Source organism: Oncorhynchus keta, unplaced genomic scaffold, assembly GCF_023373465.1.
Source record: "Oncorhynchus keta strain PuntledgeMale-10-30-2019 unplaced genomic scaffold, Oket_V2 Un_contig_350_pilon_pilon, whole genome shotgun sequence".
In the NCBI taxonomy this organism is placed as follows: domain Eukaryota; kingdom Metazoa; phylum Chordata; class Actinopteri; order Salmoniformes; family Salmonidae; genus Oncorhynchus; species Oncorhynchus keta.
In genome coordinates, this window is record NW_026287290.1 from 143,307 (window position 1) to 165,788 (window position 22,482).

Genomic DNA, 22,482 nt, shown 5'->3' on the forward strand with positions numbered 1-22,482 from the left:
CCATATCTATTTAGACAGTGAGGTATCAGATTTAGATTGTATTGAGTATACAGTCCACAACATATCTATTTAGACAGTGAAGCTGATATTTTAAATATGGCTCTATACTCCAGCATTTTTGATTTCAGATCAAATGTTTCATATGAGGTGACAGTTTATGAGGTGAGGGAGGTCCCCCATTTGAAGAAGTCTTAAGTATTTAGTACCAATTTAAAGTAGTCAAAGGTAATTGGTCCCATATTCATTGAAATTTGGTCGTAAAGTCATTGTTTGCATTTGCAGTGTGTTTTGGTTGTGTTTTTGGTTGTGTTTTGCCCAATAATAAAATGGTGGATGATGAGTGGAGTACTTTTCTGTCTAAGAGAGTAGATAACATGTTTCTAAACAATAATAAATTAATCCTGATGATGCCATGATTAAGAAAAATCATGAAAGAATCATGAATAATAATGAGTGAGAAAGTTACAGAGGCTACAACAAAACATACTAACCTCTCACCATTACCAATAACAGACGACAACAAAACATACTAACCTCTCACCATTACCAATAACAGAGACTACAACAAAACATACTAACCTCTCACCATTACCAATAACAGAGACTACAACAAAACATGCTAACCTCTCACCATTACCAATAACAGAGGATACAACAAAACATGCTAACCTCTCACCATTACCAATAACAGAGACTACAACAAAACATGCTAACCTCTCACCATTACCAATAACAGAGGCTACAACAAAACATGCTAACCTCTCACCATTACCAATAACAGAGGATACAACAAAACATGCTAACCTCTCACCATTACCAATAACAGAGACTACAACAAAACATGCTAACCTCTCACCATTACCAATAACAGAGACTACAAGAAAACATGCTAACCTCTCACCATTACCAATAACAGACGACAACAAAACATGCTAACCTCTCACCATTACCAATAACAGAGGCTACAATAAAACATGCTAACCTCTCACCATTACCAATAACAGAGGCTACAATAAAACATGCTAACCTCTCACCATTACCAATAACAGAGGATACAACAAAACATGCTAACCTCTCACCATTACCAATAACAGAGGCTACAACAAAACATGCTAACCTGTCACCATTACCAATAACAGAGGCTACAACAAAACATACTAACCTCTAAAACCATTACCAATAACAGAGGCTACAACAAAACATACTAACCTCTCACCATTACCAATAACAGAGGCTACAACAAAACATGCTAACCTGTCACCATTACCAATAACAGAGGCTACAACAAAACATGCTAACCTCTCACCATTACCAATAACAGAGGCTACAACAAAACATGCTAACTTCTCACCATTACCAATAACAGAGGCTACAACAAAACATGCTAACCTCTCACCATTACCAATAACAGAGGATACAACAAAACATGCTAACCTCTCACCATTACCAATAACAGAGGCTACAACAAAACATGCTAACCTCTCACCATTACCAATAACAGAGACTACAACAAAACACACTAACCTCTCACCATTACCAATAACAGAGACTACAACAAAACATGCTAACCTCTCACCATTACCAATAACAGAGGCTACAACAAAACATGCTAACCTCTCACCATTACCAATAACAGAGACTACAACAAAACATGCTAACCTCTCACCATTACCAATAACAGACTACAACAAAACATACTAACCTCTCACCATTACCAATAACAGAGGATACAACAAAACATGCTAACCTCTCACCATTACCAATAACAGAGGATACAACAAAACATGCTAACCTCTCACCATTACCAATAACAGAGACTACAACAAAACATGCTAACCTCTCACCATTACCAATAACAGAGACTACAACAAAACATGCTAACCTCTCACCATTACCAATAACAGAGACTACAACAAAACATGCTAACCTCTCACCATTACCAATAACAGAGGCTACAACAAAACATGCTAACCTCTCACCATTACCAATAACAGAGACTACAACAAAACATGTTAACCTCTCACCATTACCAATAACAGAGACTACAACAAAACATGTTAACCTCTCACCATTACCACTAACAGGAGAGGTTAGCATTATTTTCTGACCTTTGTGCCTCTATAACTTTGTAATTCGCCATTATTCAAGATTCATTCAGGATTGTTCATAATCCCACCCAAAACACAACCAAAACAAACTGCAAGTGAATTCAACAAGTTAGTAGAATTACAAGCTTGATGTAATCACTGCAGGCATGAAACATGGGACCAAATACCATAAAAAATTGAGTAAATGATTTTGTCCAAATAATTTTGACTTTTTCAAATGGGACCACTACATACATAGAGTGCTTTCATTTCTAAACGGTCAAATATATAAGTATGAAAACCTTTTTTTGTTTCACCTTTATTGTTTTAACCAGGTAGGCCAGTTGAGAACACCTTTATTTAACCAGGTAGGCCAGTTGAGAACAAGTTCTCATTTACAACTGCAACCTGGCCAAGACAAAGCAAAGCAGTGTGACACAAACAACAACAGAGTTACACATGGAGTAAACAACAACACAGAGTTACACATGGAATAAACAACAACACAGAGTTACACATGGAATAAACAACAACACAGAGTTACACATGGAATAAACAACAACACAGAGTTACACATGGAATAAACAACAACACAGAGTTACACATGGAATAAACAACAACACAGAGTTACACATGGAGTAAACAACAACACAGAGTTACACATGGGATAAACAACAACACAGAGTTACACATGGAGTAAACAACAACACAGAGTTACACATGGGATAAACAACAACACAGAGTTACACATGGAATAAACAACAACACAGAGTTACACATGGAGTAAACAACAACACAGAGTTACACATGGAGTAAACAACAACACAGAGTTACACATGGAGTAAACAACAACACAGAGTTACACATGGAGTAAACAACAACACAGAGTTACACATGGGATAAACAACAACACAGAGTTACACATGGAATAAACAACAACACAGAGTTACACATGGAGTAAACAACAACACAGAGTTACACATGGAGTAAACAACAACACAGAGTTACACATGGAGTAAACAACAACACAGAGTTACACATGGAATAAACAACAACACAGAGTTACACATGGAGTAAACAACAACACAGAGTTACACATGGAATAAACAACAACACAGAGTTACACATGGGATAAACAACAACACAGAGTTACACATGGAATAAACAACAACACAGAGTTACACATGGAGTAAACAACAACACAGAGTTACACATGGAGTAAACAACAACACAGAGTTACACATGGAGTAAACAACAACACAGAGTTACACATGGAATAAACAACAACACAGAGTTACACATGGAGTAAACAACAACACAGAGTTACACATGGAATAAACAACAACACAGAGTTACACATGGATAAACAACAACACAGAGTTACACATGGAGTAAACAACAACACAGAGTTACACATGGAATAAACAACAACACAGAGTTACACATGGGATAAACAACAACACAGAGTTACACATGGAGTAAACAACAACACAGAGTTACACATGGAGTAAACAACAACACAGAGTTACACATGGATAAACAACAACACAGAGTTACACAGTAAACAACAACACAGAGTTACACATGGAGTAAACAACAACACAGAGTTACACATGGAGTAAACAACAACACAGAGTTACACATGGAGTAAACAACAACACAGAGTTACACATGGAGTAAACAACAACACAGAGTTACACATGGAATAAACAACAACACAGAGTTACACATGGAGTAAACAACAACACAGAGTTACACATGGAATAAACAACAACACAGAGTTACACATGGAGTAAACAACAACACAGAGTTACACATGGAGTAAACAACAACACAGAGTTAGACATGGAGTAAACAACAACACAGAGTTAGACATGGAATAAAAGTTATTTCAATGTAGCAATTAACACTGGATTTTTAGTTGTGCAGAAGAGGATGTGCAAGTAGAAATATTGGTGTGCAAAAGAGCAGAAAAACAAAAACAAATCTGGGGATGAGGTTGGTAGTTGGTTGGATGGGCTATTTACAGATGGGCTGTGTACAGCTGCAGCGATCGGTAAGCTGATGCTGAAAGTTAATGAGGGACATAATAAGTCTCCAACTTCAGCGATTTTAGCAATTCATTCCAGTCATTGGCAGCAGATAACTGGAAGGAAAGGCAGCCAAAGGAGGTGTTGGCTTTGGGGATGACCAGTGAAATATACCTGCTGGAGCGCGTGCTACTGGTGGGTGCTGCTATGGTGACCAGTGACAGTGAGCTGAGATAAGGCGTGGCTTTACCTAGCAAAGACGTATAGATGACCTGGAGCCAGTGGGTTTGGCAACGAATATGTAGCGAGTACAAGCCAACGAGAGCATACAGGTCGCAATGGTGGGTAGTATATGGGGCTTTGGTGACAAAACGGATGGCACTGTGAAAGACTGCATCCAATTTGCTGAGTAGAGTGTTGGAGGCTATTTGGTAAATGACATCGCCCAAGTCAAGGATCGGTAAGATAGTCCATTTTACGAGGGTATGTTTGGCAGCATGAGTGAAGGAGGCTTTGTTGCGAAATAGGAAGCTGATTCTAGACTTAATTTTGGTTCAAAGATGTTTAATATTGTGTCTGGAAGGAGAGTTTACAGTCTAGCCTCTTGCTCCTACTTGAGACGCTTGCGTCCCATCTAGAGCTCTGGAAATGCAAATGCGCTACGCTAAATGCTAATAGTATTAGTTAAAACTCAAACGTTCATTAAAATACACATGCAGGGTAATGAATTAAAGCTACACTCGTTGTGAATCCAGGCAACAAGTCAGATTTTTAAAATGCTTTTCGGCGAAAGCATGAGAAGCTATTATCTGATAGCATGTAACACCACAAAAGACCCGCAGGGGACGTAAACAAAATAATTAGCATATTCGGCGCTACACAAACCGCACAAATGAAATATAAAACATTCATTACCTTTGACCATCTTCTTTGTTGGCACTCCTAGATGTCCCATAATCACTATTGGGTCTTTTTGTCGATTAAATCGGTCCATATATAGCCTAGATATCGTTCTATGTAGACTGTGTGATCAACGAAAAAAAACAGCGTTTCATAACGTAACGTCATTTTTTTAAATTCAAAAAGTCGACGATAAACTTTCACAAAACACTTCGAAATACTTTTGTAATGCAACTTTAGGTATTAGTAAACGTTAATAAGCGATCAAATTAATCACAAGACGAAGTATATTCTATAGTTGTCCGTCTGGAAAAATGTCCGGCTAGAAACTCAACCAAAATATCCGGTCCTAGACCTGAAGAACTGTGCTGCCTTGCATGTGTTTGACCAAGAAACAAATCGTAGGCAAATGACAAGACTCTAGACACCGTGTGGAAGCTGTAGGTATTGCAACCTCGGCCCCATTAAATGTGGTTCACCTTTATCAATGGGTTCAAGTCGCGCAGGGATATATTTTTCCATTTTCAGTGACCAGATTTTCCTGCGCTTTCCGATGAAACGCACGTTATGTTATAGCCACAGCCGTGATTTAACCAGTTTTATAAACGTCTGAGTGTTTTCTATCCACACATACTAATCATATGCATATACTATATTCCTGGCATGAGTAGCAGGGCGCTGAAATGTTGCACGATTTTTAACAGAATGTTCAAAAAAGTAGTGGGTAGGAGTAACAGGCTAGCCAGACACCTAGGTATTTATAGTTATCCACATATTCTAAGTCAGAACTGTCCAGGGTGGTGATGCTAGTTGGGCGGGCGGGTGCGGGCAGTGATTGGTTGAAGAGCATGCATTTCGTTTAACTAGCATTTAAGAGGAGATGGAGGCCACAGAAGGAGTGTTGTATGGCATTGAAGCTCGTTTGGGGGCTTGTTAACACAGCGCCCAAATAAGGGCCAGATGTAAACAGAATGGTGTCATCTGCGTAGAGGTGGATCAAATAATCACCCGCAGCAAGAGAGACATCATTGACATATACAGAGAAAATAATCGTCCCGAGAATTGAACCCTGTGGATCCCCCATAGAGACTGCCAGAGGTCTGGACAACAGGCCCTCCGATTTGACAGACTGAACTCTGTCTGAGAAGTAGTTGGTGAACCAGGCGAGGCAGTCATTTGAGAAACCAAGGCTGTTGAGTCTTCCAATAAGAATATGGTGATTGACAGAGTCGAAAGTCTTGGCCAGGTTGATGCTGCATAGTACTGTCTATTATCGATGGAAGTTATGATATCATTTGTGACCTTGAGCGTGGCTGAGGTGCAGCCGTGACCAGCTCGGAAACCAGATTGCATAACAGAGAAAGTATGGTGGGATTCGAAATGGTCGGTGATCTGTTTGTTCACTTGGATTTCAAAGACTTTAGAAAGGCAGGGCAGGATGGATATAGGTCTGCAACAGTTTGGGTCTAGAGTGTCTCCCCATTTGAAGAGGGGATGACCACTGCCTCTTTCCAATCTCTAGGGATCTCAGACGATACGAAAGAGGTCGAACAGACTAGTAATAGGGGTTGCAACAATGGCAGCGAATACTTTTACGAAGAGAGGGTCCAGATTGTCTAGACCAGTTGATTTTGGGGGGTGCAGAGCTTTTGGCTGGGTTTGGGGTCGCCAGGTGGAAAGCATGGCCAGCCGTAGAGAAATGCTTCTTGAAATTGTCAATTATCTTGGAATTATTGGTGGTGACAGTGTTTCCTAGTCTCAGTGCAGTGGGCAGCTGGGAAGAGGTGCTCTTATTCTCCATGGACTTTACAGTGTCCCAAAACTTTTGGAATTAGTACTGCAGGGATGAAAATTTCTCTTTGAAAAAGCTAGCCTTTGCTTTGCTAACTGACTGGGTATGTTGGTTCTTGACTTCCCTGAAAAGTTGCATATCGCGGGGACTATTCGATGCTAGTGCAGTACGCCACAGGATATGTTTCTGCTGGAAAAGGGCAGTCAAGTCTGGAGTGAACCAAGGGCTACATCTCTTCTTAGTTCTATATTTTTTGAAAGGGGAATGCTTATTTTAGATTTTTATTTAAAAGTATATATATTTTACCTTTATTAACTCGGCAAGTCAGTTAAGAACTAATTCTTATTTACCATGACCGGCCAAACTCTGGCGACACTGGGCCAATTGTGCGCCGCCCTAGGATGCCGCCCTATGCCGTGATTGGGAGAATCTCTCAATCACGGCTGGTTGTGATACAGTGTCGTCTGTATCACAACCAGGCATTGTCTACTGACGGGATGAGGTCAATATCTTTCCAGGATACCCGGGTCAGGTCAATTAGAAAGGCCTGCTCGCTGAAGTGTTTTAGGGAGCGTTTAACAGTGATTAGTGGTGATCGTTTGACCGCGGACCCCATAATGGACGCTGGCAACGAGGCAGTGATTACTGAGATCCTGGTGGAAAAAGGTGACATTCTGTACTGTCTCCTAATACGAAACATTCCATCTCAAATCCAAAATGCTGGAGCAAAGCACCACATTTAAAACTGTAATATTCACTGTCCAAACACATATGGTGTGGACTATGTGTGTCTGGTAAACACATGTGGATCTGGTGAACAGTTATCACTTGTTGACCAACTACAGGAATACTGACCTCAGAGTCTCCAGTTTACAGTGGGGATTCCCCAGTCCAGCAGAGAGCAGCTTCACTCCTGAATCCTTCAGGTCATTGTTACTCAGGTCCAGCTCTCTCAGGTGTGAGGGGTTTGACCTCAGAGCTGAGACCAGAGAAGCACAGCCTTCCTCTGTGACTCCACAGCCTGACAGCCTGACAAAGAGATCATCATGACTTCACAAACACACTGTTAATTTCACAAGTAGAATGTACATGTAGAAGGACAATGAAGCTTTAATTGTGATTGATATGTGAAATTAACAGAATATTTAGTTAGTTAACCACAACACCCCTGTGGTGAAACGATTATTGCTGTGTAATGAGCAACATATTGTGTCCCGTGTGTGTGTGTGTGTGTGTGTCCTGTTGGTGTCCTATGTGTGTCCAGTGTGTGTGTGTTTGTGTCCTATGTGTGTTCAGTGTGTGTGTGTGTGTGTGTGTGTGTGTGTGTGTGTGTGTGTGTGTGTGTGTGTGTGTGTGTGTGTGTGTGTGTGTGTGTGTGTGTGTGTGTGTGTGTGTGTGTGTGTGTGTGTGTGTGTTGTGTGTGTGTGTGTGTGTGTGTGTGTGTGTGTGTGTGTGTGTGTGTGTGTGTGTGTGTGTGTGTGTGTGTGTGTGTGTGTGTGTGTGTGTGTGTGTCCTGTGTGTGTTCAGTGAGTGTGTCTTGCCAGTGTGTCCCTTGTGTGAAAGGACACACACTGAACACACAACAGTATATAATTCTGTCCAAGTGGTGGTCAGAATGTTTGTCTTAACCAGCCTGATAAGTCCAACATGTCTGATATGAACATTGACATGAACCCTCTACATACTTGAGTTTCTCCAGTCTGCAGTGTGGATCCTCCAGTCCAGCAGAGAGCAGTCTGACTCCTGAGTCTCCTGGGTGATTGTAGCTCAGGTCCAGCTCTCTCAGGTGTGAGGGGTTTGACCTCAGAGCTGAGACCAGAGAAGCACAGCCTTCCTCTGTGACTAGACAGCCTGACAACCTGACAAAGAGATCATCATGACTTCACAAACACACTGTTAATTTCACAAGTAGAATGTACATGAAAAAGTACATGTAGAAGGAAAATGAACCTTTAATTGTGATTGATATGTGAAATTAACAGAATATTTAGTTAGTTAACCACAACACCCCTGTGGTGAAACGATTATTGCTGTGTAATGAGCAACATATTGTGTCCCGTGTGTGTGTGTGTGTGTGTGTGTGTGTGTGTGTGTGTGTGTGTGTGTGTGTGTCCTGTTGGTGTCCTATGTGTGTCCAGTGTGTGTGTGTTTGTGTCCTATGTGTGTTCAGTGTGTGTGTGTGTGTCCTGTGTGTGTTCAGTGAGTGTGTCTTGCCAGTGTGTCCCTTGTGTGAAAGGACACACACTGAACACACAACAGTATATAACTTTGTCCAAGTGGTGTTCAGAATGTTTGTCTTAACTATCCTGATAAGTCAAACATGTCTGATATGAACATTGACATAAACCCTCTACATACTTGAGTTTCTCCAGTCTGCAGTGTGGATCCTCCAGTCCAGCAGAGAGCAGTCTGACTCCTGAGTCTCCTGGGTGATTGTAGCTCAGGTCCAGCTCTCTCAGGTGTGAGGGGTTTGACCTCAGAGCTGAGACCAGAGAAGCACAGCCTTCCTCTGTGACTCCACAGCCTGACAGCCTGCAAAGAGATCATCATGACTTCACAAACACACTGTTCATTTAACACCAGTAGTGTAGAAGGACAATGGCAGATGCATTTGGTTTATTCTCTCAAAGAACATATAGATTCATCTTCCGTTTCCTAGAATTGTATGGTCATATTGTTATACTAATGTGAAAATCAATGAATTTATTCAATATGTTTTTCAAAATAATATATTATACACATATTATAATACATATTTTTCTCTAAACTGAATATTTCTTCCTGATGATTAGTTCTTATATGTCATTTTATTTACTCACAGAACAGCTCTGGAGGCTTTGACCACTGGCAGCAGCCTCAGAAGACCTTCCTCTGATCTGGAGTATTTCTTCAGGTCAAACACATCCAGATCCTTTTCTGAAGTCAGCAACACAAAGACCAGAGCTGACCACTGTGCAGGTGACAGTTCATCTTCTGAGAGACTTCCTGATCTCAGGTAGCTTTGGATCTCCTCCACTAGAGAATGGTCATTCAGTTCATTCAGACAGTGGAACAGATTGATGCTCCTCTCTGGAGAGGGATTCTTCCTGATCTTCTTCTTGATGTACTTGACTGTTTCTTCATGGCTCTGTGAGCTGCTTCTTGTCTTTGTCAGTAGACCTTGTAAGTGCTTCTGATTGGACTCCAGTGAGAGGCCCAGAAGGAAGCGGAGGAAAAGGTCCAGGTTTCCCGTCTCACTTTGTAAGGCTTTATCCACAGCACTCTTGTAGACAGTAACTTCAGGCTTGTTGTTTGTTTGCAGTTTGTCCATTAGATTCTCATTGTTGTTTATGAATGAGAGGAACACATATACAGCAGCCAGAAACTCCTGAATGCTCAGATGAACAAAGCAGTACACCTTGTACTGGTACAGCCCACATTCCTCTTTAAAGAGCTGTGTGCACAATCCTGAGTACACTGAGGCTTCATTGACATCAATGCCAGCCTCTTTCAGGTCTTCTTCATAGAAAATCAGATTGCCCTTCACAAGCTGTTGAAAAGCCAGTTTTCCCAGTGACAGAATGCTCTCTTTATTCCAGTGTGGATCTGTCTCTTCTTTCCCAAGATACTTTTCATTCTTCTGTTTGGTATGAAACACCACAAGGTGTGTGTACATCTCAGTCAGAGTCTTGGGCATCTCTTCTCTCTTGTCTGTACTCAACATGTGTTCAAGGACTGTTGCAGAAATCCAACAGAAGACTGGAATGTGGCACATGATGTGGAGGCTCCTTGATGTCTTTATGTGTGAGATGATTCTGCTGGCCAGGTCCTCATCCCTGAATCTCTTCCTGAAGTACTCCTCCTTCTGTGGGTCATTGAACCCTCGTACCTCTGTCACCTGGTCAACACACCCTGAAGGGATCTTATTGGCTGCTGCAGGTCGGGTAGTTATCCAGAGGAGAGCAGAGGGAAGCAGATTTCCCTTGATGAGATTTGTCAGCAGAACATCCACTGAGGTTGACTCTGTGACGTCACAACAGATCTTGTTCTTCTGGAAGTCTAGGGGCAGTCGGCACTCATCCAGACCATCAAATATGAACAGAACTTTGTACTTGTCGTAGTTGGAGATTCCTGATTGTTTAGTTTCCATTGAGAAGTGATTGAGAAGTTCAATGAAAGTGTGTTTGTCCCCTTTCATCAAATTCAGCTCCCGAAAAGGGAATGAAAATACAAATTGGACATCCTGATTTGCTTTTCCTTCAGCCCAGTCCAGAATGAACTTCTGCACAGAGACTGTTTTTCCAATGCCAGCGACTCCCTTTGTCAGCACAGTTCTGATAGGTTTGTCTTGTCCAGTTAAGGGTTTGAAGATGTCGTTACATTTGATTGCAGTCTCTGGTCTTGCTTGTTTTCTGGTTGTTGTCTCAATCTGTCTCAGCTCATGTTCATTATTGACCTCTCCTGTTCCACCCTCTGTGATGTAGAGCTCTGTGTAGATCTTATTGAGAAGTGTTGGGTTTCCTTGTTTAGCGATCCCCTCAAATACACATTGAAAATTCTTCTTTAGATTAGATTTGAGTTCACGTTGGCAAATCACAGCAAGCTCATCTGAATCTAGAAATAACACAGAGGATATTAATATTACGTCTGTTTTAATGCCTACAGTATTGAAGGACTGTTATAAAGTTGTACATTATAATAATTTATTATCTTAACTGACTGTATAAATGTGTAAATGTTTTCATAATGCATTACAGACTGGTGTGACTGATTACATTATTATTGGTATTATTGATGGTATTATTAATGTTGTCTCTCTCTCTAAATTAATCACCACAACACATCCCTGCTGCTACTTGATGAGGTCACTAGGTGTTGTGTTAAGGCTGCTACAATATCATTGAGTTACACAGCTACTTTAGCTGTACTTTAGCTACAGCTTTTAAATGTTATAAAACACCATTCAACATGAGGCAGACAGCTCTTACATTTCTCCAGTGTGTCAGCAAGCTCCTTCTGGTTCATTTTCCTCAGGATGTGCAGTGTGATCTTCAGAGCCCCCTCTCTGGCACTGCTCTCCTGCTTCTCATCTTCAGCGTCCACCACTTCCTTGTCCTGCTTCTGACTCTCAAAGCCTTCTGGGAATTCTGGACTAAGAATCCTCTTGAACATCTTCAGCTCGTTCTTCACAAATGTCATCATTTTCTCTTCAAGCAACTGACATAAATAAAGTAAATAAGTTAAGCAAGATAATAAATGCTTTCTCATTAACACAATAAATTATTGACAGATCAACTTTACTAGAGGTAAACAAAAACAAATGTACATAACAGGACCACATACACTGAATATGGAGGCCAGGTCTGTTTGATGACTCTGGGAAGACTGACCACTGAGAATCTCTGACTCTGATCTCTCCTGTTGGTTTCTGTGACACACACACACACACACACACACACACACACACACACACACACACACACACACACACACACACACACACACACACACACACACACACACACACACACACACACACACACACACACACACACACACACACACACACACACACACACACACACACACACACACACACACACACACACACACAGGGAGGGAATGTTGTGTTTGTTTAATATTGTTTTAGGACTATGAAAATGGACAAAATGATTAGCCTATGGATTATGAAAACAACAACAATAAATGGGAAAATGGGAGGAGAAATGACTAGAGACAGTGTTGTTTATCTCACTGACCAGGACCCATGAGTTCTTCTTACCTTTGTTCAGTAGAAAAGTCTCCCTCTCTAAAGGTCATAGGTTGATCCATAGACTGGTCACTCTTCATGGACACACAGCTGGGAACAGGGGAGGCTGGTCTCTCCTGGTGGATTGGTCTTCAACACAACAGAGACAAACATTACATCTCTCATCTACTCTGAGCTCAGATGGGGAAACATAAGAAGAGTTTCACAAATAGAACTGACTTCCAGACGTTAGTTAATGGCGCGAGCAGTGTGTCATTTTTTATGACGAAATTCAATTTAGCGTCGCGAGCGTTGTAGTCAGTCTGTCAGCCCCGCTAAAAGGCTGGTGTCGTTACTCTGCCTTCTCCGGGGGATGTTGAGGTAAATTTACTAACCGGGAGGATTGAATTATGTAATTTATTGGAGGGCTGGAAGACGCACTTTCGAGGTTGTTTACTCACAATATCAGATATTAAATTGATTTTTTATAATGAATGTATACTGAGGTTGAGGATCTGACTAGTGATTATTTACCCGGGGTTCAATACCTGCTATTGAGGCGCCCTGAAAATAATATTCAAAAGTTCGGTCCTTGGACACAGAGGGGTTAAACACTAAAGTTACCGTCCATCTAGTGAAGAGAGGAGAACCGGACAGAGATAGCCAGCATCCGTCAACGAGAGGGGGAGAAGTCTCACCGGGATTTAACAGGTGGAAGAAACAACCGGGGAGCTCCATCGGTCCACAAGAAATGCAGACAGCCGGTGATGATGTAGTGGTAGCTATGGTAACTAGGATGCTGCTGGTAGAGTAGCTATGGTAACTAGGATGCTGCTGGTAGAGTAGCTAGCTAGCTTGCCGAGCTGTACCGACTAGCTAGCAGGTTGTTCGTCTTTCCCTCGTCTCGATGATGAATCCGGTGAACCACAAAATGAAACAAGGACAGAGAGTGAAAAGGATCTGGCTACACTCATACTGTCCCTGACCGTAAAAAAAAAGCCAATTGAACAATAAACTTCGGTGTCTCAACACTAAAACAAACTCTGTCGTTATTCCCCAAGATCACCTCAGTCCACTCTGCGCGTAACCGGCTTAGCGCCACACCGAACGGGGACTCGGACTGTTCTGTACGGGGACGCGGACAGTCCCAGAACGCGGACATGAGCAGTGCAACACAATCAACTAAACCCAGTCTTTACAGTGGATTACATTAGTAATATTCATTTTTATTATTATGTTAAACAAACATTCAATATTTTGAGATCTGGGACCATGTTCACACAGTGTCTCAGAGTAGAACATTGGTCGTATAAGTGCTGAGAATAAAGACATTTTACACGTATGGGTATAAGTGGGTGGGTAACTATGCATGAAGTCTCTAGTCCCACCTAGTCGGCAGATATTTAGGACACCTCGTGAGCTGTCCTAAGTAGTTAAGAGTTAACAGCAGGTGTCTTGATAATACTATAGAATAATGCAGTGAGTCAGTGGTTCCTGCTCCACATGTAATTGTTTTGGAGTAGTTAAAATAATGTTTCGATGTTTGATAGGATCAATCTATAAATAATGTTTTGATATTTGATATGATCAATCCATTAATAATATATGTCTTGTGCTTTTGGCAATGATTTATGTATAATAATTATGTATAACAAGTGATACCATGTATGTCTCTAAAGCGTTTTGTCTTCATTTTGGCAGATTAACTCATGTTTATTCCCCAAGATTAACTCAGGTTTTCACCCAGTGGCTAAGGAGTTGGACCTGTGGCCTAAAGTTGGCTGGTTCAAATCCCGGTGTAAAATGTGCGATTTGCCAACTGCTGGGTTGTGTGATGTCATTTATTGACGGGCTGGAAGACGTACTCTGTCTTTTCTATTCTGAGGTTGTTTACTCGCAATATCAGATATTAAGGTGATTTTTATAATGCATTTATTCTAAGGTTGAGGTTCTGACTAGTGATTATTTACCTGGGATTCAATACCTGCTATAGTCACTTGTTTTTCTCTCCCAATAGCAACACAGCCCTAATATGAGATAAATAGCAAACTAAAGTAATGAGACCATTTTAGAAAATCATGGGACATATAGGCTGTGGTTGCTGCTATTTTATGTCCATCATATTGCTGCTTGTAGCCTACAACTGATGCTTCATGGTCCATCATATTGCTGCTTGTAGACTATAACTGATGCTTCATGGTCCATCATATTGCTGCTTGTAGACTATAACTGATGCTTCATGGTCCATCATATTGCTGCTTGTAGCCTATAACTGATGCTTCATGGTCCATCATATTGCTGCTTGTAGTCTATAACTGATGCTTCATGGTCCATCATATTGCTGCTTGTAGACTATAACTGATGGTTCATGGTCCATCATATTGCTGCTTGTAGACTATAACTGATGCTTCATGGTCCATCATATTGCTGCTTGTAGACTATAACTGATGCTTCATGGTCCATCATATTGCTGCTTGTAGACTATAACTGATGCTTCATGGTCCATCATATTGCTGCTTGTAGCCTATAACTGATGCTTCATGGTCCATCATATTGCTGCTTGTAGTCTATAACTGATGCTTCATGGTCCATCATATTGCTGCTTGTAGACTATAACTGATGCTTCATGGTCCATCATATTGCTGCTTGTAGTCTATAACTGATGTTTCATGGTCCATCATATTGCTGCTTGTAGACTATAACTGATGCTTCATGGTCCATCATATTGCTGCTTGTAGTCTATAACTGATGCTTCATGGTCCATCATATTGCTGCTTGTGGACTATAACTGATGCTTCATGGTCCATCATATTGCTGCTTGTAGACTATAACTGATGTTTCATGGTCCATCATATTGCTGCTTGTAGTCTATAACTGATGCTTCATGGTCCATCATATTGCTGCTTGTAGACTATAACTGATGGTTCATGGTCCATCATATTGCTGCTTGTAGACTATAACTGATGCTTCATGGTCCATCATATTGCTGCTTGTAGACTATAACTGATGCTTCATGGTCCATCATATTGCTGCTTGTAGACTATAACTGATGCTTCATGGTCGGCAGTAGCCTAGTGGTTAGAGAGTTGGACTAGTCACCGCAAGGTTGCAAGTTCAAACACCGTAGCTGACAAGGTACAAATCTGTCGTTCTGCCCCTGAGCAGGCAGTTAACCCACTGTTCCCAGACCAGTTAACCCACTGTTCCCAGACCAGTTAACCCACTGTTCCCAGACCAGTTAACCCACTGTTCCCAGACCAGTTAACCCACTGTTCCCAGACCAGTTAACCCACTGTTCCCAGACCAGTTAACCCACTGTTCCCAGACCAGTTAACCCACTGTTCCCAGACCAGTTAACCCACTGTTCCCAGACCAGTTAACCCACTGTTCCTAGACCAGTTAACCCACTGTTCCCAGACCAGTTAACCCACTGTTCCTAGGCCGTAAAGGCAGTTAACCCACTGTTCCCAGACCAGTTAACCCACTGTTCCTAGACCAGTTAACCCACTGTTCCCAGACCAGTTAACCCACTGTTCCTAGGCCGTAAAGGCAGTTAACCCACTGTTCCTAGACCAGTTAACCCACTGTTCCTAGGCCAGTTAACCCACTGTTCCCAGACCAGTTAACCCACTGTTCCCAGACCAGTTAACCCACTGTTCCTAGGCCGTAAAGGCAGTTAACCCACTGTTCCTAGGCCGTAAAGGCAGTTAACCCACTGTTCCTAGGCCGTAAAGGCAGTTAACCCACTGTTCCTAGGCCGTAAAGGCAGTTAACCCACTGTTCCTAGGCCGTAAAGGCAGTTAACCCACTGTTCCTAGGCCGTAAAGGCAGTTAACCCACTGTTCCTAGGCCGTAAAGGCAGTTAACCCACTGTTCCCAGACCAGTTAACCCACTGTTCCCAGACCAGTTAACCCACTGTTCCTAGACCAGTTAACCCACTGTTCCCAGACCAGTTAACCCACTGTTCCCAGACCAGTTAACCCACTGTTCCCAGACCAGTTAACCCACTGTTCCTAGGCCGTAAAGGCAGTTAACCCACTGTTCCTAGACCAGTTAACCCACTGTTCCCAGACCAGTTAACCCACTGTTCCCAGACCAGTTAACCCACTGTTCCCAGACCAGTTAACCCACTGTTCCTAGACCAGTTAACCCACTGTTCCCAGACCAGTTAACCCACTGTTCCTAGACCAGTTAACCCACTGTTCCCAGACCAGTTAACCCACTGATCCCAGACCAGTTAACCCACTGTTCCTAGGCTGTCATTGAAAATAACAATTGTTATTAACTGACTTGCCTAGTTAAATAAATAAAAATTACCACCCTACACAAAAACATCCCTTATTTTCAGTGTTTCTACAATTCCCCCAAGAGGAAACTGTATGGTGGAAAAACAATTGGATTTTGACAGCAATGCAAAAAGCAAGACAGATAAATTCAAAATGAGAGGAAGGACTAGAGGCTACAAGGACAAAACTCAAAACTCTTGATGCTGCATTGATGAAAATATCTCAAAAACCAAGAGAGGAATTACTTTAAAACAACAACCGTCTTTTGCACCAAGTTTACCAAGTACTGGGAGAAAATGTAAGCAATCCTGAAAAAGCACTGGAATATTCTACAATCAGAAAACACATCACACACCTCTTCAAGTAACCCCCACTGGTGGTCTATAAGTGTGGCGTTGAGCATGTTGCTCTACAGAGGAGAGGAGAAACATGGAGATCCTCCTTCTACAGAGGAGGTAACATGGAGATCCTACTACTACAGAGGAGAGGAGGTAACATGGAGATCCTACTACTACAGAGGAGGTAACATGGAGATCCTACTACTACAGAGGAGAGGAGGTAACATGGAGATCCTCCTACTACAGAGGAGGTAACATGGAGATCCTACTACTACAGAGGAGGTAACATGGAGATCCTCCTTCTACAGAGGAGAGGAGGTAACATGGAGATCCTACTACTACAGAGGAGAGGAGGTAACATGGAGATCCTACTACTACAGAGGAGGTAACATGGAGATCCTACTACTACAGAGGAGGTAACATGGAGATCCTACTACTACAGAGGAGGTAACATGGAGATCCTCCTTCTACAGAGGAGGTAACATGGAGATCCTACTTCTACAGAGGAGGTAACATGGAGATCCTACTACTACAGAGGAGAGGAGGTAACATGGAGATCCTACTACTACAGAGGAGGTAACATGGAGATCCTACTACTACAGAGGAGAGGAGGTAACATGGAGATCCTACTACTACAGAGGAGAGGAGGTAACATGGAGATCCTACTACTACAGAGGAGGTAACATGGAGATCCTCCTACTACAGAGGAGGTAACATGGAGATCCTACTACTACAGAGGAGGTAACATGGAGATCCTACTACTACAGAGGAGGTAACATAGAGATCCTACTACTACAGAGGAGAGGAGGTAACATGGAGATCCTCCTACTACAGAGGAGGTAACATGGAGATCCTACTACTACAGAGGAGAGGAGGTAACATGGAGATCCTACTACTACAGAGGAGGTAACATGGAGATCCTACTACTACAGAGGAGGTAACATAGAGATCCTACTACTACAGAGGAGAGGAGGTAACATGGAGATCCTCCTACTACAGAGGAGGTAACATGGAGATCCTACTACTACAGAGGAGAGGAGGTAACATGGAGATCCTACTACTACAGAGGAGGTAACATGGAGATCCTCCTACTACAGAGGAGGTAACATGGAGATCCTACTACTACAGAGGAGAGGAGGTAACATGGAGATCCTACTACTACAGAGGAGAGGAGGTAACATGGAGATCCTACTACTACAGAGGAGGTAACATGGAGATCCTACTACTACAGAGGAGAGGAGGTAACATGGAGATCCTACTACTACAGAGGAGAGGAGGTAACATGGAGATCCTACTACTACAGAGGAGGTAACATGGAGATCCTCCTACTACAGAGGAGGTAACATGGAGATCCTACTACTACAGAGGAGAGGAGGTAACATGGAGATCCTACTACTACAGAGGAGAGGAGGTAACATGGAGATCCTCCTACTACAGAGGAGGTAACATGGAGATCCTACTACTACAGAGGAGGTAACATGGAGATCCTACTACTACAGAGGAGAGGAGGTAACATGGAGATCCTCCTTCTACAGAGGAGGTAACATGGAGATCCTACTACTACAGAGGAGAGGAGGTAACATGGAGATCCTACTACTACAGAGGAGAGGAGGTAACATGGAGATCCTCCTACTACAGAGGAGGTAACATGGAGATCCTACTACTACAGAGGAGGTAACATGGAGATCCTCCTTCTACAGAGGAGGTAACATGGCGATCCTACTACTACAGAGGAGAGGAGGTAACATGGAGATCCTACTACTACAGAGGAGGTAACATGGAGATCCTACTACTACAGAGGAGAGGAGGTAACATGGAGATCCTACTACTACAGAGGAGAGGAGGTAACATGGAGATCCTACTACTACAGAGGAGGTAACATGGAGATCCTACTACTACAGAGGAGAGGAGGTAACATGGAGATCCTACTACTACAGAGGAGGTAACATGGAGATCCTACTACTACAGAGGAGAGGAGGTAACATGGAGATCCTACTACTACAGAGGAGAGGAGGTAACATGGAGATCCTCCTACTACAGAGGAGGTAACATGGAGATCCTACTACTACAGAGGAGGTAACATGGAGATCCTCCTACTACAGAGGAGGTAACATGGAGATCCTCCTTCTACAGAGGAGGTAACATGGAGATCCTACTACTACAGAGGAGAGGAGGTAACATGGAGATCCTCCTTCTACAGAGGAGGTAACATGGAGATCCTACTACTACAGAGGAGAGGAGGTAACATGGAGATCCTACTACTACAGAGGAGAGGAGGTAACATGGAGATCCTCCTACTACAGAGGAGGTAACATGGAGATCCTACTACTACAGAGGAGAGGAGGTAACATGGAGATCCTACTACTACAGAGGAGGTAACATGGAGATCCTACTACTACAGAGGAGGTAACATGGAGATCCTACTATTACAGAGGAGAGGAGGTAACATGGAGATCCTACTACTACAGAGGAGGTAACATGGAGATCCTCCTTCTACAGAGGAGAGGAGGTAACATGGAGATCCTACTACTACAGAGGAGGTAACATGGAGATCCTACTACTACAGAGGAGAGGAGGTAACATGGAGATCCTCCTTCTACAGAGGAGAGGAGGTAACATGGAGATCCTCCTTCTACAGAGGAGAGGAGGTAACATGGAGATCCTACTACTACAGAGGAGGTAACATGGAGATCCTCCTTCTACAGAGGAGGTAACATGGAGATCCTCCTTCTACAGAGGAGAGGAGGTAACATGGAGATCCTCCTTCTACAGAGGAGAGGAGGTAACATGGAGATCCTCCTTCTACAGAGGAGAGGAGGTAACATGGAGATCCTCCTTCTACAGAGGAGGTAACATGGAGATCCTACTACTACAGAGGAGAGGAGGTAACATGGAGATCCTACTACTACAGAGGAGGTAACATGGAGATCCTCCCACTACAGAGGAGGTAACATGGAGATCCTCCTTCTACAGAGGAGGTAACATGGAGATCCTCCTTCTACAGAGGAGAGGAGGTAACATGGAGATCCTCCTTCTACAGAGGAGAGGAGGTAACATGGAGATCCTACTACTACAGAGGAGGTAACATGGAGATCCTCCTTCTACAGAGGAGGTAACATGGAGATCCTACTTACGACAAAGGGAGGCTTGCTGGATATCCTAAAAACACTGACCCCTGGTGTGAATGTGGTGTGAATATTGACTTTGATCTCACGCCCTGATGAACAATTCTCTCTTTTAAATTGATATCTTTCGACAGCTTATCAGATCAGCATCCAATATGTTCCTCCTGGTGATGATGGTTATTAAGAACCAAAAGATTACATGGAACAAAACATGAACTGAAATAGGGAACAATTAAATATGTGAAATTGAACTAAACAATAATGTATGTTGATGCTAATGCTATGTACAATAATGTATGTTGATGCTAATGCTATGTACAATAATGTATGTTGATGCTAATGCTATGTACAATAATGTATGTTGATGCTAATATGATGTACAATAATGTATGTTGATGCTAATATGATGTACAATAATGTATGTTGATGCTAATGCTATGTACACTAATGTATGTTGATGCTAATGCTATGTACAATAATGTATGTTGATGCTAATATGATGTACAATATTCAGTTATGTTTCCATATGATAACAATAGACTAATATATTCAATATGCCATAAACTATCGTTTTTTTAAACAGTTTCACTAATTAATTCTAATTAACTTAATCATGATGACCCCTCACTGTTGACATTAGTTGCACTAATTGCACTGTTTGTCTACATAACCTGGTTCAAGTATTCATGACATCACCCTGAAGACACAGTGATGCTGAAACGTTGGTAAAAACCCAATCAATTACTGGGAGTTTATATATGGAGTTTATATATGGAGTTTATATATGGAGTTTATACATGGAGTTTATACATGGAGTTTATACATGGAGTTTATACATGGAGTTTATATATGGAGTTTATATATGGAGTTTATATATGGAGTTTATATATGGAGTTTATATATGGAGTTTATATATGGAGTTTATACATGGAGTTTATATATGGAGTTTATATGGAGTTTATACATGGAGTTTATATATGGAGTTTATATATGGAGTTTATATATGGAGTTTATATATGGAGTTTATACATGGAGTTTATATATGGAGTTTATACATGGAGTTTATATATGGAGTTTATACATGGAGTTTATATATGGAGTTTATACATGGAGTTTATATATGGAGTTTATACATGGAGTTTATATATGGAGTTTATATATGGAGTTTATATATGGAGTTTTTATATATGGAGTTTATATATGGAGTTTATACATGGAGTTTATACATGGAGTTTATACATGGAGTTTATACATGGAGTTTATACATGGAGTTTTATATATGGAGTTTATATATGGAGTTTATTTATATATGGAGTTTATACATGGAGTTTATACATGGAGTTTATACATGGAGTTTATATATGGAGTTTATATATGGAGTTTATTTAGTTTATATGGAGTTTATATATGGAGTTTATATATGGAGTTTATACATGGAGTTTATTTATATATGGAGTTTATACATGGAGTTTATATATGGAGTTTAGTTTATATGGAGTTTATATATGGAGTTTATACATGGAGTTTATATATGGAGTTTATATATGGAGTTTATACATGGAGTTTATACATGGAGTTTATATATGGTTTATATAGTTTATACATGGAGTTTTATGGAGTTTATACATGGAGTTATATATGGAGTTTATATATGGAGTTTATATATGGAGTTTATACATGGAGTTTATATATGGAGTTTATATATGGAGTTTATATATGGAGTTTATACATGGAGTTTATACATGGAGTTTATATATGGAGTTTTATGGAGTTTATACATGGAGTTTATACATGGAGTTTATATATGGAGTTTATACATGGAGTTTATACATGGAGTTTTTATATATGGAGTTTATATATGGAGTTTATATATGGAGAGTTTATACATGGAGTTTATATATGGAGTTTATATATGGAGTTTATACATGGAGTTTATATATGGAGTTTATACATGGAGTTTATACATGGAGTTTATATGGAGTTTATATGGAGTTTATATATGAGATGGAGTTTATACATGGAGTTTATACATGGAGTTTATATATGGAGTTTATATATGGAGTTTTATATGGAGTTTATATGGAGTTTATATATGGAGTTTATATATGGAGTTTATATATGGAGTTTATATATGGAGTTTATACATGGAGTTTATACATGGAGTTTATATATGGAGTTTATATATGGAGTTTATA

At 41.1% G+C, this 22,482-nt stretch overlaps 1 protein-coding gene and 1 long non-coding RNA gene across 4 annotated transcripts in view; both read right to left on the reverse strand.

The window, feature by feature from the left end:
• LOC118380509 (NACHT, LRR and PYD domains-containing protein 12-like) overlaps positions 1 to 12,708 on the reverse strand; it is a 94,072-nt gene extending 81,364 nt beyond the window's left edge. Inside the window, exons 1-7 of the mRNA XM_052508363.1 lie at positions 12,571 to 12,708; positions 12,132 to 12,216; positions 11,777 to 12,005; positions 9,629 to 11,402; positions 9,168 to 9,341; positions 8,495 to 8,668; positions 7,665 to 7,838 (exon numbers count right to left, since the gene is read on the reverse strand). Of these exons, the coding sequence (XP_052364323.1) occupies positions 7,665 to 7,838; positions 8,495 to 8,668; positions 9,168 to 9,341; positions 9,629 to 11,402; positions 11,777 to 12,005; positions 12,132 to 12,216; positions 12,571 to 12,638 (2,678 nt within the window). The 5' untranslated portion in view covers positions 12,639 to 12,708. The remainder of the gene's footprint in view (positions 1 to 7,664; positions 7,839 to 8,494; positions 8,669 to 9,167; positions 9,342 to 9,628; positions 11,403 to 11,776; positions 12,006 to 12,131; positions 12,217 to 12,570) is intronic.
• LOC127924020 (uncharacterized) lies at positions 211 to 2,031 on the reverse strand. Of its 3 annotated transcripts, none has more exons than XR_008116575.1 (3): positions 1,838 to 2,031; positions 938 to 982; positions 211 to 849 (listed from the first exon to the last, which is right to left on the reverse strand). It is a non-coding gene; the product is annotated as an uncharacterized LOC127924020 (long non-coding RNA). The 3 variants fall into 3 exon arrangements; XR_008116577.1 differs by having other exon boundaries at positions 211 to 759; positions 938 to 1,027; XR_008116578.1 differs by having other exon boundaries at positions 1,793 to 2,031.
• Positions 12,709 to 22,482: the final 9,774 nt, after the last annotated feature.